This window comes from Leishmania donovani, chromosome 36, assembly GCF_000227135.1.
Source record: "Leishmania donovani BPK282A1 complete genome, chromosome 36".
Taxonomy (NCBI): Eukaryota; Euglenozoa; class Kinetoplastea; order Trypanosomatida; family Trypanosomatidae; genus Leishmania; species Leishmania donovani.
Window position 1 is genome coordinate 2,572,059 of NC_018263.1, and position 16,061 is coordinate 2,588,119.

General features: G+C 58.4%; 5 protein-coding genes across 5 annotated transcripts; all 5 read right to left on the reverse strand.

Annotated features, from left to right (window-relative positions):
- Nucleotides 1-1,077: 1,077 nt before the first annotated feature.
- LDBPK_366870 (hypothetical protein, conserved) lies at nucleotides 1,078-2,052 on the reverse strand (the record flags this gene model as incomplete). The annotated part of the gene is made up of 1 exon (XM_003865750.1): nucleotides 1,078-2,052. The coding sequence occupies one exon, from the start codon at nucleotides 2,050-2,052 to the stop codon at nucleotides 1,078-1,080; it is 975 nt and encodes a 324-aa protein (XP_003865798.1).
- A 3,394-nt stretch (nucleotides 2,053-5,446) lies between these two features.
- On the reverse strand, nucleotides 5,447-6,535 carry LDBPK_366880 (hypothetical protein, conserved; the record flags this gene model as incomplete). The annotated part of the gene is made up of 1 exon (XM_003865751.1): nucleotides 5,447-6,535. One exon carries the CDS (start codon nucleotides 6,533-6,535, stop codon nucleotides 5,447-5,449), a length of 1,089 nt encoding a protein of 362 aa, XP_003865799.1.
- Nucleotides 6,536-7,364: 829 nt separating this feature from the next.
- LDBPK_366890 (hypothetical protein, conserved) lies at nucleotides 7,365-7,946 on the reverse strand (the record flags this gene model as incomplete). Its single annotated transcript, XM_003865752.1, has 1 exon — nucleotides 7,365-7,946. One exon carries the CDS (start codon nucleotides 7,944-7,946, stop codon nucleotides 7,365-7,367), a length of 582 nt encoding a protein of 193 aa, XP_003865800.1.
- A 1,258-nt stretch (nucleotides 7,947-9,204) lies between these two features.
- Nucleotides 9,205-11,151, reverse strand: LDBPK_366900 (hypothetical protein, conserved; the record flags this gene model as incomplete). The annotated part of the gene is made up of 1 exon (XM_003865753.1): nucleotides 9,205-11,151. One exon carries the CDS (start codon nucleotides 11,149-11,151, stop codon nucleotides 9,205-9,207), a length of 1,947 nt encoding a protein of 648 aa, XP_003865801.1.
- A 2,541-nt stretch (nucleotides 11,152-13,692) lies between these two features.
- Nucleotides 13,693-15,948, reverse strand: LDBPK_366910 (hypothetical protein, conserved; the record flags this gene model as incomplete). The annotated part of the gene is made up of 1 exon (XM_003865754.1): nucleotides 13,693-15,948. One exon carries the CDS (start codon nucleotides 15,946-15,948, stop codon nucleotides 13,693-13,695), a length of 2,256 nt encoding a protein of 751 aa, XP_003865802.1.
- Between the last annotated feature and the right edge of the window lie 113 nt (nucleotides 15,949-16,061).

The window sequence follows — 16,061 nt, forward strand, 5'->3', positions numbered from 1 at the left end:
CCCCTGAGCTCACCCGGCATGCGCCCGGACCACCACCCCGCTGCTCCACGCACGACAGATGCCCACCGCCACCACCCTCGAGCCGGACTGCGCACGCGGCCCACGTGGGTCAATGCGCGCAGTGGGCCCGGGCCCGTCTGGTGCCGATCACGCAGCACGTACGTGAAAGAAGGGACGAGGACGGGCACGAAGTGCCCGCAAGGTGCATGGCCCGACTCGGCAGCAGGGACGGCTCGCCCTACACGACGAGGATGCAGCCGTGGCGCAGCAGAAAGCAGGTGAGCGGTGGTGGCTTATGCATCTATCAGCGAACGTGCTCGTCGGGGACTACGGGCACACGGTGAATCGCAAAAGCTTCTTTAGTGTTGAAGGCACTGATGGTGGCGAGCCACAGTGTTTTTGGTGTCCACGGCACAGAATGCTTTACGTCCATGTGTGCGGAAGTGGTTAGCCGCTCCCCTACATGCTGTCCTCTCGAGTGCACCGTTATTGTTTTCTCTTTGTTTGGACTTTCGATAACAGGAACGATAAGCAGGAAAAAAAGCGACCCCAAACGGCGACGCGCACATGTGAGGCGCGTCTGGTGAGGGAGCGGCTGAGAGGCAAGAGCGAGAGGGAGGAGAAAGCGTCGACAAGAGCACGCCAAGGCACAGCACGCATTCGAATGTGGAGCCAAAAGCCGGTTAGTGAAAGAGACGTGCTTGCGTAGATGTGCCCTCGACTCGCGCTCTTACCCATCCCATCATGGTCCCGCTGTTCTTCTCCTCGCTGGGCAGATGGGGCGTTGTGCGGTGGGGACCACCGAAGGCAAGAATGGTCAGACACAGGGCACTCGCAGATGCACACGTGCGTGAACTGAAGCATCGCGTCGAAGCGGAACAACAAAACCCCACGTATCACCTTCAATGCGAAACAACAACAAAAAAAGAAAAGATGCTGGTAAAGAGAGAGCTGGGGCCAAAGGTGCAGCTGCGGTGATGCACTACAACGGCGGGCAAACGAGGCTCTTGTTCGCGCAAACGCTGCGCCCATGATTTGCTGGTCAAGCAAGTCTCCCTACGCGGCATTGCCGTCCATCTACCAGTTGAACCACGTTGACAAGGCGCTTGGGCTGACTGGTCTGTCGGTGGCAACGGGCATCTTTTTCGATTGCGGCGCCCCGCATGAGTCACGCACGGCGGCCTCTGTCATCGATCGTGCTGACGGGCGCACCGGCGGCGGTACAATCGGTACACGAGCGGCGCTATCGTTACTGCACCAAATCGGCTTCAACGGTGGCCCGGGAGCTGCGGGGGCGGCACCAGAGGGAGTGAGGCACGTGCGTCCCGCGCGAATTGGAGGGCCGTTGGTGGAGGTGCCGGTGCCGTTTTGCTCGGCGTGGCTTGGCGCACTTTTCTCCAACAGTTGCCGAAACGCATGCCGCGCACGCATGAGCTCAGTGGCAAGGTAGCGTATGTTCTCTACCGTGGCCCCCGAGTGAGAGAGAACATCTGCATCCCAGTCGGCCATCTCCGCAGCGCTGAGCTTTGACGGCGGCGATTCCCGGCACGCCTCTTCGCCAGCGGTGGCGGGCGAAGGCCCTTGGCGGACAGCGAGAATGTCGTTATTGGCGCGAGCGCCGCCGCTGGCCAAAGCCTCGCTGCTGTGCGGCGAGTTGCCAGGGTTCGGTGCCGTCTTTGACTTCATTTCTCGCAGACGCGACGGCCAATCGACACCGCCGGCGCGAGCGGCGGCCCCTGACGTGGGCGCGGGCTGCCCAGTCGAGTTCTCCAACTGCGTCAGGAGCTGCTCAAACTGTTGGACAAAGAACACCATCGCTTCGAAATTAGACATGCGCCCGAGCTGCTTCCATGCCTGATGCTTGTGGCGCTCCCTCGAGTACCAGAAAGATGGTGCCGCAGTGGTGCACTGGCCGTGATCGGCTTGCTGGCGCAGCGCATAGAACATTAGCCGTTGCGCATCCGATAGCAGAGGACTCTCCTCCAGGTTGCCAATGTAGTAGTCAAAGTACTTGGCGACCTCATAGTACTTGTCTGGAAACGACAACTCCATCGCTTACCGAGAGGGAGAGACGCGGGAGATGAAGGGGGGGGGGGGAGGGTGACGAGGACTGGCGTGCACTCGCGCCAGTGGATTGCCTACCTTGCCTTTGTACGGAGAACAAGAGATGATCAGTCGCGCTGAGTCAGAGAAGAAAAAAGCGCGCGGGGGCGCACATGAACGACGAAGACAGAACACAAACGATGAACGGCGGGAAGCGGCAGCGGGAGCAAGTGGGAGGGAGCACGAAACCAATGTCGCCGCCCCCGCTCTATCACATCACACCGAGCTTCACCGACCAGCAGTCGCGCGTGTGTGCGGGAAGGGCCAAGGGAAGGGATGTGTCACGGAAGGGCTCTCCATGGCGGTGCGGAGGCGGCATCGTGTCACAAAGGACGGTAAAGCGCGCATGTGTGCATCACATGTTGAAGGGATAGCGGAGGGGGCCAGGAGGCGAGCGAGAGAGGGAGAGAGGAAAGAGCGAGAGAGCGATGCATGCTGAATAGAGGGAGCAGATGAATGATCAAGGCGATCGCAACGAAGGCGTTGCCTTGCTGCGACACAACGCGGCAGCTGTGCAAGACCCATGCGCGGCAGGCCCAACTTTTTCTCTGGCCGAGAAAGAAGGGCCCTTCAAGCGATAAGAGAGAGAGGCAAAGTAGATCTAACGGGCACCCTGGTAGCTGATGCGCACCGTTGCGGAATGCGTTCGAGTGGACGGCGCGCGTGCTCTCAGCTCACACGTCGAGCGAGCGCACAAAGGCTGCTAGCTCAGCCTGATGTGGGTTTCACTAATGTAGGCATGGAGGAGGACGACGACATGGCATCACACATTCCGACAACGGCACCAAAGAGCGCGAAGACACACACACACACAAGCAAACGCGTCGCCGGCGTGCGAGCAGGGCTCGGACAAGAAACACCCCGCCCCGCATCAGGCGCCTATACATCCCGCCGGCGTACCATCTGCTGCGGTAGCAAGTCGCCGTGCGCTCTCACGCGGCCATACAACGCGTCAGCGCCACCAGAGCAACACAGCACAGAAAGAGTGCGATGCAGTACGATGCAGCGACACTCAAGAGATGGGGTTGGGCAAAGAAGGAGGGACGACAGGACTGTTTTGCGCGCTATCCTCGCCTGCTTACCTTTTTTTTTTTCATTTTTTTTTGTGGAAACGTCGTTTCGCCTTCGTTCACATCACACCGTACGGCTGCACTCAAATCGCCGCAGCATGTCTCTCCACGCGGGTCCCCCGCCCATTATAAGACACGAAGACGACAACAAAGCTCGTGAACAGCCACCACAAAAAGGCACGCCAGAGGCCCCCCGCGCACAACAGAGAAACAGACAAGCGCACGCTAACAGTGTAGAGAAGAGTTAGTGCCCAGGACACTGGAAGCAGCACAGATGCGCGCACGCACTTCGCAACTAAGGTATATTCACTCCCTCGAACGCGCACGCGCTCATTCGTACACCGCTTCACGGGTCTCCGCTCTCTCCGCATCTACTCCTCCATGGTCAGACTCGTGAAAGAAGCAGAGAGAAAGACAGAGGTGAGCTGACATCGTGAAGAGTGCACACTTGCAGGCACCAGACACGAGAGAGAAGACATACTGCCAATGCCATAGTCGCGCTTCACCGCGTCTTGTTGCACCCAACGGGGTGGGCGTCGGGGCGCCTCGCATTGCCACCCCGAAAAGCGTCGAAATTGCGTACCTACCGTCACTCTCGGCGGGATGTCCTTCTTTTGCAGGTTTCCGCTCTGCACAGCTGTTTGCCTTGCTCTCCTTCAGTGCAGGTATAAGAATGACCACGTCCTCACTCTCTCAAGTCCTTCTGAGCGCGTGCATGTGTGGTTGTGAGAGCTTCTCCGTACGCCCAGACGGAAGCGCTATGATGGCACACGCGCAAGACAATGGCTAGCTGTGCAGGAGGCTCTCGGCTCTAGGTCACTGCTGTTGTGTGGTCATGTAGGAAACAGCTTGGATGCCTGTGTGAGTGTGTTTGAGTGTGTACCTTGATTGAGCCCTGCTGTCCCCTCAAAAAAAAAACGGTGCTCGAGAAGCTCGAGGGAGAGGGAGAGGTCAAAGAAAGCGACGCAAGAGCGCGCCGCCGGCGATGGTGCTGGTGGCGAGAGGGAGGGCCGAGTGCGTGAAGGGGCGATCACCTTTTACGAAGAAACAGAAATCCCACGGTGCTAGAAAAGCAAGTCAGCACACGCCGCACAGCAAACGACAAAGGAGACAAAAAAAAAGCGGCCGAGCATGCGCGCGTGCTCGGTTGCTCACAGGGGCCACACACGCGGGCACACTCCCACCTATGCGCAAGGACCACTCTTCTCTTACGGCGCCATGGCTCACGGATGAAACGAGTGAGCGAGAGAGAGACGAACGCCTGAAGGGGGAGGGGAGGGGGGCCAAGGAATCAGAGGGGGAACACAACACGCACACGCACAAAAATGAACATTCAAGATACAGAGGAAGGTGGGAGGCATCACGAGTTTTTCTTGTTGGTCTTTTCGGTGCAAGACGCGCAGGATGTGGTTTGATGTTTGTTCTGACGCCTGCGACTCTCGAAGAGATGGCGGTGTGTCGAACCCATGCCGGAAAGAGCAACCTTGGAGGACTCGCCATACACCCACACCACAGCACTGGCAGGGACACAGACAGACACACAACCATGCCAATGACGGCCCCGCGTACCTACGCTGTGACGCGTCCTTCATTTCTCCTCGAGAGAGAGGGAATGAGGGGAGAGAGGTGCGCGCGATGCGGGCGCTCTCTTCTGTTCTTCGAAGATGTGCTGAACAGAGGCAAGGAGGTGGGGGTGATGGGGCAGGAACACAAACATTTCGCTGTGTGTGTTTGGGCGTATCAGCTGAGAGAGGGGGAGGAGGGAGGAGGGAGGCAGCAAGGGAGACGGACGGGCTTGCTGTGCGGAGGCTCACACACACACACACACACCCGATCACGCGCGCAAACGAGGTCAAAGACACGCTCCGATTCTCTCGGAAGAGAGGAGGGGAGAGAGAGGAGGAGCGCGAAGAGGATACGGCGGGAGCAAACAAATATATATATATATATACATATATATATATATATATATAACGAACAAGATCGAAATGAAGGAACCAAAAAGTCATAAGAGGAAGAGGCATGCAGAAAGATATGCTATCCACGGCGGCGGCGGCGGCAGGGGGGCGTGGGTGAGGAAGGCGAGCTGTGAGGACAACCGTGTGCCACGGCACCACGGTGCGCCTCTCCAGTACACGCACCGGCACACGGGGTCCACTAGACAATCTCCTACCTCGTGTCTGCAGGGTGGGAGGGGGCTGGGGAGATGCTGGGGCTGACGTTTGCGATGCTCATCACGTAAAGATGGCGGTAAGAGGCACGCCTGCGTATTGCTAGTACGGACGTTGGTAAGACGTGTTGGGCCCGTAACCGCCGCGGTACGCGTGTGGTGGCGGGGCGTCGTAGTGGTGATGCTGTGGTGGGGGCGGTGCACCATAGTGATAGTGTGACGGTGGGGGCGCCCCTCCGCACTGATGCGATGGGGGCGGTGCTCCGTGATGGTGGTGCGGATTCAGTGAATTATAGGGGTTGTGTGTGGGGTAGAAATACGGTGGACCTCCCCGTCCACGGCCTCGTCCCCGACCACGACCGCGACCACGACCACGGCCTCGTGACAGGGGTGTGAGGTCTGCGTATAGGTCGAACTCCTCGTCCGGGTCCGGGAGCGCTGAGAACAGGAAGGTCTCCTTCTTTTCCACCTTCGCCGGTGGCTGCTCGCTCGAAACATCATCGCGCTCACGAGAGAGAGCCGCCTCTTCAGCCAAATCTGGTATGGAGGATGGGGCGGGCGCCGTGGAGGGTCGCAGGGACGGTGTGGGAGCCGCGCTGGGCTGGTTGGAGAGATTGCGAGACTCTGTCGGGTCGGTGCCCACAGTGGTGGTAGGCACCTCCTCCTTCTTGACTTTCGGCGACGAGTCGGCAGGTGGTGCGGCGGTGGTAGATTCGACATGGGTGGTGGCCGTTGAGGTCACCTCGGCGACCGTGTCGCGCTCTGCCTTCAGCTCATCCCTCTTCTTTGCCATACGAGCCTTGAAGGCGCTAAAGCTGAGTGTTGTTGCATTAGGGGCGGTGGAGCTCGTGCCGCTGCCGCTGGCCATCCCCTGGGTAGCGGTGCCGCTTTCGTGAGACGAGGCGGCGCTAGCAGTCGCCTGCTCAGCGGTCACACTGCTAGCCTCCAGGGCCCGGGCGACGGCCTCTAGCACCTCGGGCTTTACGTCCGCACGACTGCTCAGCAGGCTTTGCAGGGCCGTCAAAGCAGCTGTTGCGACGGTCGCCGGTGTGGCTGGGAGGGTGACAACAGCGTCCGACGCCTCCCGCGTGAGCACCTTCATGTCCTCGACATCGATGTGGCTGTTTTCTTCATATGGCTGCAGCACCAGCTTCACGTACTCGCGCACCTCGCGCTTGTTCGACAAGGACATTGGAGAAGCGGAGCTAGGGAGGAAAGGGTGAGGGCCGGGGGACGGGGACGGGGGGAGGGGGTTCTACGCGGGCGTGTTGCGCAGGAACCAACTGTTTTACACCTACTTGGTGCAGCGGCGCACCACTAGTTCAATGCTGGATGCACAGATGGTCCTGTCCGTCAGAGAAGGCGCCTGGCACAGCACAGAGGCGAATCGTGTAACCCAAAGCCACACGCACAGAGAGATCGGGATGGGTGGAGGTTGAGTGAACTAAGAAAAGAAAGGAGGCAGATAGTGTGCAGTTAGGGAACTGCCGTATGGGCAGAAAAAACCTCGAGAGCGAAATGGGACAGGCAGAGCAGCTATGATGGACCTACGCATGGTAATGGCGAAAGGTGACTTTGAGCGCAGCACGGCGAGGCCAGAGGGAAGATGCGGTGCTCGTCAGTGTCGTTGGCCATTTTCGAGAACAGAGCGATGATAGATGCGCTTCGAATCGTGGACGTGATCGGTACACATGCTTTTCTACCTCTTCTGTCTTCCCAGGTTTCGCGGCTGCAGAAGCACAGGTGAGGAAGGGAGTAAAGGGGCGGGAACAGCGGGGGGCCTGAGGGGCAGCGTCGAAGCACATCACTACAAGTTCTGGCTTTGGTATGCGCCTTGCTTTCGAAAAAAAAAAAACGAAAATTTTTTGTCTGTACTCTTGGAAAGAAACGTCATCGTTCCACAAAAGGGAGCAATACAGTAAGACATGAAGGGGGGGCATAACTAGCCACGCGCGCATCGTCGCAGAGATGCGGATGAGCGCTCAGGGAGTTCAGCGCAGCGCTTCGTAACGGTAGCAGCGTTACGCAAACCGGTCCGCCACCTGCCACATCTTGATGCGGTACTCTGCTACTGGGTTGGTCACAAAGTTTTTCTCGTACAGTGCCTCACGAACACGCTGCTGGTCGCGCTGATGACGGAGCTCATCGTGCGAGTACAGCTGGTTGCGCTGGAAGTCGCGCTGGAAGTACCGCTCGCGGGCAACAAACTTGGTGAAATTATTCCACACCAGCATTGCAGCAAAGCACGTCCAGAAGGACCAGCGGACGGACGTGCCGGTTTTGTTCAGGAGGCGGGTGTAGAGGAAGTTCACGAAGGTGGCACCAAAGAGGCTCGTAACGAGCACCGGGGTGCAGCGGGCGTTCGTGTTCATGATGGTGCGCAGGTTCCAGTGCGACTCGCCATCCTCCGGCTTAAACACACGCTCGACCAAGCCGGCGTTCGGCACCTCGTTGTTCTCCAAGAAGAAGTCGAATTGGCGGAAGTTGGGCTCGAAGCAGTTGTCTACCATGACCGTCGGCACCGACCCGTGCCAGTTGAACGATGTGGGGCCATTGCCCTTGCCAATCATGAAGTGACCCTGAGCTCCGCTGCCGCCTGACATTGTGCCGAGAGGGTCAACGGGGCGCGCGCTAAAGAGATCGAAAGGAAAAACGACTAGGGGATGGAGGGACGAGGTATGCGCAGTACGAAACGCGGGCACACACTGAGTCTACTGGAGATGGGCAGGTCCTATGTACGCCAAAAAAAAAACAATTGTTCGTATATATATATGTAGGTGTGTGTGTGTTATACAAATATATGCATATATCTTTTACCGTGCACACAGTACAATGGAAGCAGAGAAAGAGAGACAACGCAAAAGAAAGGAAAACAGGGGAGGAAGGAGAGAGTTGTTGACGCTGACGCACTGCTCTACGATCACGCTAGATAGGGCAGCAACGGCTCAAACGAAACGCGCGTTTCCCCTTGCTACTAGTTTTTATAGCTCGTGTGCGCTGAGAAAAAACAGCCGATTGGAGCATTCGCAAAAAGGAGGGAAGAAAGAAGAAGCGATACCTAGTAGGATGTGCGATGACGTGTCTATCGGCACAACTGTCCTATAAAAGCAGTTGCTACACCTGTACACGTGAGTGTGTGGGGTATATATATATATATATCTGTAGGAAATAAAGAAGGACAAACTATCAGCTTTTTAGTCGCGAAGACAGGCGGAGAGGACGGAATGGACGAGATGGAGGAAAACGTAGCGATCAGGTCACTCAGGGACACGGAACAGCGCATGAGCGAACAACAAAAATGGAGAGAAAGGAGGTCATAAGAGCAGCGCATCTGTCGGTCAGGCAGGTCCGCCACGCCCCTCCATGGCAGCACACACTTCAGTTCAGATAGGTTGGGGAAGAGATGGGGGCTCTGCCTCGGTACCCCTCAGAAGAAAGCGCGGCAGTGCACTGCGCGCCTGCACAGCGAGGCCTGCCTCTCTTTTCCGTGTGTGCGGTCGGCGCACCTGCTCTTGGTCGACTACGCGTGAGTTTGTGCATTCAGTTGTGCTGTCTCTTCTCTTGTTCACCTCGCAGGGGGGGGGGGTGCTGGTGTTTGAGTGTACATGGGAAAGTTAGAAGGAAGGAGAAGTAGCGCAAGAGAAGCCGAGAAGGCGACACGGCAAAAGGAAAACACACGCGCGCAAAGCCCCGTGCGAGTGCACAGGCGTACAAGCAAGTCTACATCATCGTAGAATAAAAAGAGCAGACGAACAGCAACCAGCAGCACCGCGCACCGCATACGCTGCAGACAAGCGCAGCAGTCCACACAGACAGACACCCTACGCCATGTGCACTGCCTATTCCACGAAATGCCCCTCCTCAGGATTCCGGTGAGGAATAGGACATGCCCTGCGTGACAAGACGGGGTGGGGCGTAGAGCTCATAGTTGATGGCGCTGTTCATGTACTGACGAATCAGGTCTTTGAGCTCCTTGTTGTGGGCTCGTATCGTGTCGGTGTCGCTGATGAGCTGCTTTCGCTGCTGCAGCTGCGCGAGGTACTGACTAAGGCCGTCCTCCAGTGCCTCCCAGACCTGCAGGTGGTCCTTCGGCACCGTCTCGGCCATGTTGCGCCAGTAGTCCCTCTCTGCCGCACGCCGCTTTTCGGCAGTCCGCGTCTCGTTGGCGTTTTTGTTCTTCGCTGTTTCAGCTCTCGTCGCCATCGCCTTCTCCTCCGCCGCAGCGCGGTGGCTAAGGTAGGCCTGCAGCGCCTTGAGTGCTTCCTGCGGGTTGATGAGAGCGACCGTCTCATCCTCGTTTTCCACTAGAAAATACTCCAACATGTCCTCCACGTCGCTTGTGCGGTTGAGCCCCAACGTTGTCAGAATGCCCTCCACATCTGCCTGCTCTGCCGTCGTGCCTTGGACAGACCGGATTGCCTCCCGCACGTTGCTGTCGACTAGGAATGACGCCTGCGACTTGAGGATGCTGAACAGCATCTGCGCCGCCTCCGACATCTCCACCTCCCGCGACTCTTCAGGGCGCTCGTCCAGCTCGTCCTTCTGCGCCTCCACCCCCATCTCCTCGCGAGGCCAGTAATGCAGCGCCGGCGGCTGCCACGGCATCTGCAGGAGCTCCTCATACACGACACGATCCGCCTGTAAGCACTCCTGCGCAAGCGCTTGGCACTTGTCGTGGTGGAGCTTCCACAGCTGCAGATACTTCGTTTTATCCTTTTTCTCGAACGTCGCAAACTTGCCTTGGGTGTCGGTGTACTGCTGATTCAACCGGTGCAGCTGCTTTGTCAAATCGTTGTTCGTGCGCTGAAACCGCTTCTCCGCGTCCTGGTAGCGCGCGAGCAGCGTCGCGAGCGTGTCCTGCAGTCGCGCGATCTTCTTCTTGTACTGCGCTTGTGCGATGCGGTTCTCTTTCACGCGCTCCCGCAGCACCTGCAAGTTGTACGTGAGGCGCTCGCCGTTGAGAAGGTAGTCGGCCTTTGACTTCTCTAGCTCCTCGCGCAACGCGTGCACGTCTGACTGGTGTTTGCGCTTCACATCGTTGAAATCCTCGTAGCCTGACTCGTATCGATCGTCGAGGTTCTGCTGCGCCTCTGCCAGCTTCTGCTCGCGCTGCTTGCGGTACTCCATCTCCTTCGTGCGCCGCGTCTTGACGAGCTCCTTTACTTCCTCGGCACACCGATCTAAGTATGCCCTGCGCTCTGCCTCGTATGTCTTCTCCACGTCCTGCAGCTTCGCTGTGTACTGCTGCAGGTAGTCATCCGTGCTAGCGCGCATTGTGTCGACGAGTCGGCTGACCTCCTCTTTGTTCCTCTGGAGCAGACCAACATACTCCTCCTCCCGCTGGTGCAGCTGCTCACGCAGCTCCAAGATGAGCTTCTCCTTCACGTTAATGAGCGCTTCGCATTCCTTGCGCTGCTCCTCGAGGGCTGCGTGGAGTTCGTGAGGGACGCCAAGGCGGTAGAGCGCCTCGAAATGTAAGTTCAGCGCGCCGTGTTGCGCGTCGGCGCCGCTGCTTTCTTGGAGCTGTCCCAGTTGCTGCTGCACATCCTGTGCATGCTGACGACGCTGAGACTCCGCCACCTCGGCGGCAACACGGATGTTGGTGGCGGCGGAGACGTTTGCGTGGCGCAAAGCCCACATTTCATAGCGAGTATCCAACGCTTTCTTCTCGGCTTCCGAGCGCGAGACCGCGCCGTTGGGCAGTCCAGCGTCGGACTCATTTTGCCCGTCGCGCGCGTGCAGTTTGGTTTGAATGCGTGCCCGCTGCGCAGCAATGCGCTCCTCCTGCTGCGGTGTTGCATCGGCCATGGGAGTGAAGCCCCCGAAATGGAGGAAAGGGGAGGGGCGAAGAACGATGATTTGAGAGCCGAAGGAGAGCGCCGAGTGACACTGAAGGGGAGGAGAAGTGGGGGGGGGAGTGCGTGAAAGCGGCCGTTTTGTCGATGCGCCAGGCCGCAAGACAGGAAAACTGGAAGAGGTGTTTCTTCCCGCACCTGTTCTGTTTGGCTGATTGTGCGTGTGTGCTTGATACAGTATCCGTAGGAGTGGAGATGTCGTAGGCGCCGGGAAGAAAGGTAACGGAGGCACAAAGTAGGGAGAGCAGAGTGAGTGAGCCGGAGAAAGGCAATCAGGCAGAGGCTGCAGATGTCGCCTTCTTAGCAGCTGGCCAATCAGCTGGCGATGCCCCTGCCCAAAGAGTGTGAGCTGACAGACAGCATCGTCAAGTCCGGCTGCGCTGTCAACACGCCGATACAGAAGCCGACGACAACACGAGGTCGGTTAGCTCTGGCCCTGGATAGGGGTGAGGAGCTGCACACCCCAACCGTCTTGTGATGGGAGGGGTGCGAAACGAGAACGACTACATGGACAGAGAGAGAGACGGTAGGTGTTCCCCTTGCTCACTGTGCATCCGCCAGGTGAGTGCATATGTCTGTAGGTGCGCATGTACATCTGGGGTGCGTGGCTCATGTGTTGCACACATTCGCACGGACAACGGCAGACAAAGACAAAAAAGGAGGAGGATACAAAAGAAGGAAAACATACAGCGAACGGGCACGAAAAGAAAAGAGGTCACACACACACACACACACCAACAATGCATCACAGAACACGAGTCAAGAAGAGCAGTGTGTGCACCAGGAGAGGAGGGGAGAGGTGGCGCAAGACACACACACACACTCCACATATCCATACAGCCGCGCGCACGTGCACCAAAAAAAAAACGCAAACAGACACAAACCCACACACAGAATGTCATCATCACCCTGACGTGAGGGGTGAGGGAGGGAGTTGAGCAAGGCGAAGCGGGGGAAGAGCATTGAGCAACTTGTTCTTTTATCTATGATATTTCGCTGTCACTGCTCCCCTACTTGTGCAATCGCGTGAGGGAGACGCGCGCCTGTGACAGAACGACGACGGCGCCATAGGAAGCCTACACAAGGTGAGAGACGAGGGCGTCTCAGAAGAACACACAAAGTCCACAGCTGCCAGGCAGGCAATGACGGAAGAGATGACATTCGTTTATGCCATCTAAAATGCGCCCGATAAGAAGGCAAAAAGGACACACACACGCGTAAAAACAAAAAGACACACCGCCACGGAAGAACCTCTATGTTGTGGCAAAGGCAGAAACCAAAAGGAAAGGGACCCACGTCGGGTGGCTCCTCACGTCACGCCCCCCTGCTGTGAAACTTGTCGTTTATGTGCCTCCTTCTCTTTCTCCGTTTCTCTCACACGCACGCGCACGCAGGTCAAGTCCTGCATTGTGGCTTCCGTGTGCCCTCCTGCAGGATCCGATTCCCGCGCACGCGCGAGCACACACACACACCACACATAAATGAACCCGACTGTTGCCTCTCCCTCTTGTCTCCTTTTCTTTTCGTGCGTCGAAAGCACACCACGAGCAGCGCCACAATCAAAAATGAAAGCGCGCACGCATGCACACCCATACGCGTGCGTGGGGGCTTCGGAGTGTGTGGCGTAGGCCGTTGAGCGGCAGAGAGGGGGAAGGAATATGGTAGACGCAGGGGAGCGTGCGGCTCAGTCCGAACGTCAGTGCCCGCCACTGCACGAGAAGTCAGCCGCATTGAAGGTGAATCACAGACGCACTGTTCGGGCAAGAGGAGAGTGAATCCTGATAGAAGAAGGGGACAGATGGTATGCCACACGATATCTCGCGAGCGCAAGCACCCCAATGTGCACCTGGTCCCTTCCTCAAGCTCTTCTTTTCGCACAACTGGGGGATGCGTCGTATGCTGTGCTTCATATCGTGCGAACCCGGTCCCTTCTCTCCATGCAAACGCACACACACGTTGCGGCGTTGGCCTCATCGCGTTGGCGTTGTCGCGCCCCCCCCCCCTCATACCTCACGCGCTCTGCACACACAGCGAAAGCCGGTCGACAAGAACCTGAAACCGGCCAAAGCCCAAAGGAAAGAAAGCGCCGCTAAAGGCCCGACAAGAGAGCCGGACAGCCTCGCTTTCATGAGGGAACACCGTCACTGACAAAGACAAGCAATCACAGCCGAAGCGGAAGAAGGCGATGCGACGCTTCTCTCTCCTTGCCCCCTCCCGCTATTCCCTCTGTGACTGCCGCACGCGGCAACATCACATCGGCACCGCCATCGTCGATAGCCCCTCCGTCACCGCCGTCACAGAGGCGTCCGAGGCAGGTGAGGGACGGGGTTGAGAGGGTTTCTAAGGTAAGGCAAAGAAACAAGAAGGAAGAAAAAAGGGAAATCCACAGCAAGCGTTCCTGTGCAGCGTTCTCTGCTGGCATCATTGCTTCAGCAGGGTGCGGCCATCACTAGAAGCCATCGCACCCTCCTCCCGACAGAGCCGTGGGCGGGCACTACTCCTCTAAGGAGGCACCAGCGCCGAAGAGCTGGACTCCACGTGCACCGTCACACGAGCAGGAGAAGCCGCCGCGCATATCGTACATCGACCCGCTCTGCACGGTGGAGTTCGTGTAGGGCGAGGCGGAGAGGCCGAGCTCACTGCGCTGATGGCTCTTCGCCGGCGTCTCGTCTACGTAGTTCTTGGCCGGGGTCGCCACTTCGAAAACGCCGTGGACGTACCGACTCAGTTCCGTGTTGACGAACCTAGCCAAGCATTGCTCCACTGCGGGCAGGTGCATATTCGCCTTCACCACAAGGGCAGCGTAGGGCACGGACTCAAGAGAGGGGTAGCGCACGAGCTCCTCGATTATCCGCACCAGCACCTCGTCCTGCGGCGGTACGCGGAGGAGAAGTCGACCAAGCGCGTTCAAGGCCTGCGGTATCTGCAGATAGGTGGAGAGGGCAAGCACCTTGCTGGGCAGATGCTCCTCCAGTATGCTCAGTGCCGTTGTCTGCGGGATTATCGGCAACGGCGGTGCTCGAGCGGCGCTGCGCGTGGTCTCAGTAGCGCAGTGGTGGCAGCCACACTGGAAGTACGCGTACTGCGGGCGCTCCACGAGTTCCCCACCGCTGGGCGGGTGATGCGCAGAGCAGTACGAGCACAGCGGCACCAAGACACCGCTGAAGGGCAGGCGGTACATACACAGCAACTGATAGGGGGTGCTGGCCTTCTTCTGTGGTGCGTCGCCGGTGGTGACGGCTTGTGCCGTGCAGGTGTGTGGTTGGGGCTGCGGCGTCTCACTCGCGCCTCCCTCGGCGCCGCGCATGCGGGGGTCGTTGAAGGCCATTTCATAAAAACACGCCATCGACTCCACATAAACGGCGGGGCTCTGCGTTTCAGAGAGCATCTTGAGCAGCCTATCTAAGAGAACGGCGCTGAGCATCGCGATGTTGTGCGGACACTGTTTGGCGAGGTACTGCGCAACGCGGAAAACAGCTATCTGGGACTCGGCCAGGCAAGTGTTGGCGGCCAGGCCGCCCAACACCTCGAGGGCGTCGAGGTGGAGATAGGTGCGCTGCACGCGCAGCAGGTCCACCTCTGCCATCGTGGCGAGCGCCTCACAGAACACCTTGGAGAGGTGGTGCTTGTGGTCACCGCACAGCTGATCGCGGATGGGCTGCAGCACATCGAGGTCTAGGCGAGTCTCGCGGATGCAGTGTTGCAGCAAGCAGCTACCCATGTCCGTCATGGTGAGGAAGAGACGGCCGAGTCGCTGTCGCTCAACGCTCTTGCTGTGATGAATCACGGTCACTGCAGGCGCGCAGAGGACGGGTGGCTGCTCCGACGCCTCCTCCGGGAGCAAGCGCAGGAGGCGGTTCATGGCAGCGAGCGCACGGGAGACGAGGTATGCAAAGGAGGACGGCAGCCGCACCTTCCAGGTGCAGGCGAGGTGGTAGGCGGCGCAGAGGCATCGAGCGAGCACGTCACCGAAGAGGAACGCCATCGCGCCATCCACGAGTTTGAAGACGAATTGAGCCTCCTCCATGTCCATGCGCTCAATCAGCTTCGTGAGCACAAAGTGTAGCACGAAGTGAACGTACTCTACCAGCGGTAGCGGATCCGGCGCGGTGCGGAAGTGGCAGCACTGAATTTCCAGCGTAGACAAGAGCGGGTACATGACGAGCGCGCTCATCACAATACCGTAGGCCTCGTTCTCATCAATCGTCTGCATGCACTCTTGCAGCAAGTCGTACAGCACGTTGATGTTCACCGCACCACTCGCAATATCACCACCGAGTTTGCGGTTGTTGAGGTGCACCTCGGAAAGCAGCTGCATGCTAGGGCTGGGGTGGGGGTGCACACAAACAACGTGCGACCGATTGATCCAGCCACCGGACGCAATACGGTAGTACTCTCTCGAAGGGTCAGACGCGTCAACGGCAGTGCTCACAACCCGCAGTAGTCGTCCCGCATAGAGTGGCGAGAGACGGTAGCTCTTTTCGCGAGGTCGAGTGTGCACTGCCGCCCTTCCGTCGTCGTAGTCGAGCATGGGGTTGCGGATTACCACCTGCGGCTGCGCCAGAAGCTCTTCCTGCACCGAAAAGCACTTCTCACACAGCAGGAACTCACACGGAGACCCCACGCAGCCAAACCAGCGCACATCCGAGCCGTCTGAGAGCGCCTTGCACACGGAGCACTGCCGCCCCGCTGGGGCTGCAGAGAGCTCGTCGAAGCCATGGCAGGGGTGCGAGCCGTGACGGTACGCCATTTTTGCTGATGGGGTACGTTGGGGACACACTGTGAAGGGGGCAGAAACCGAATGTGAGAGGGAGAGAAACAGAAACAAACAAAAGAAAAAACAACGGGCACAACAGGTGCAAA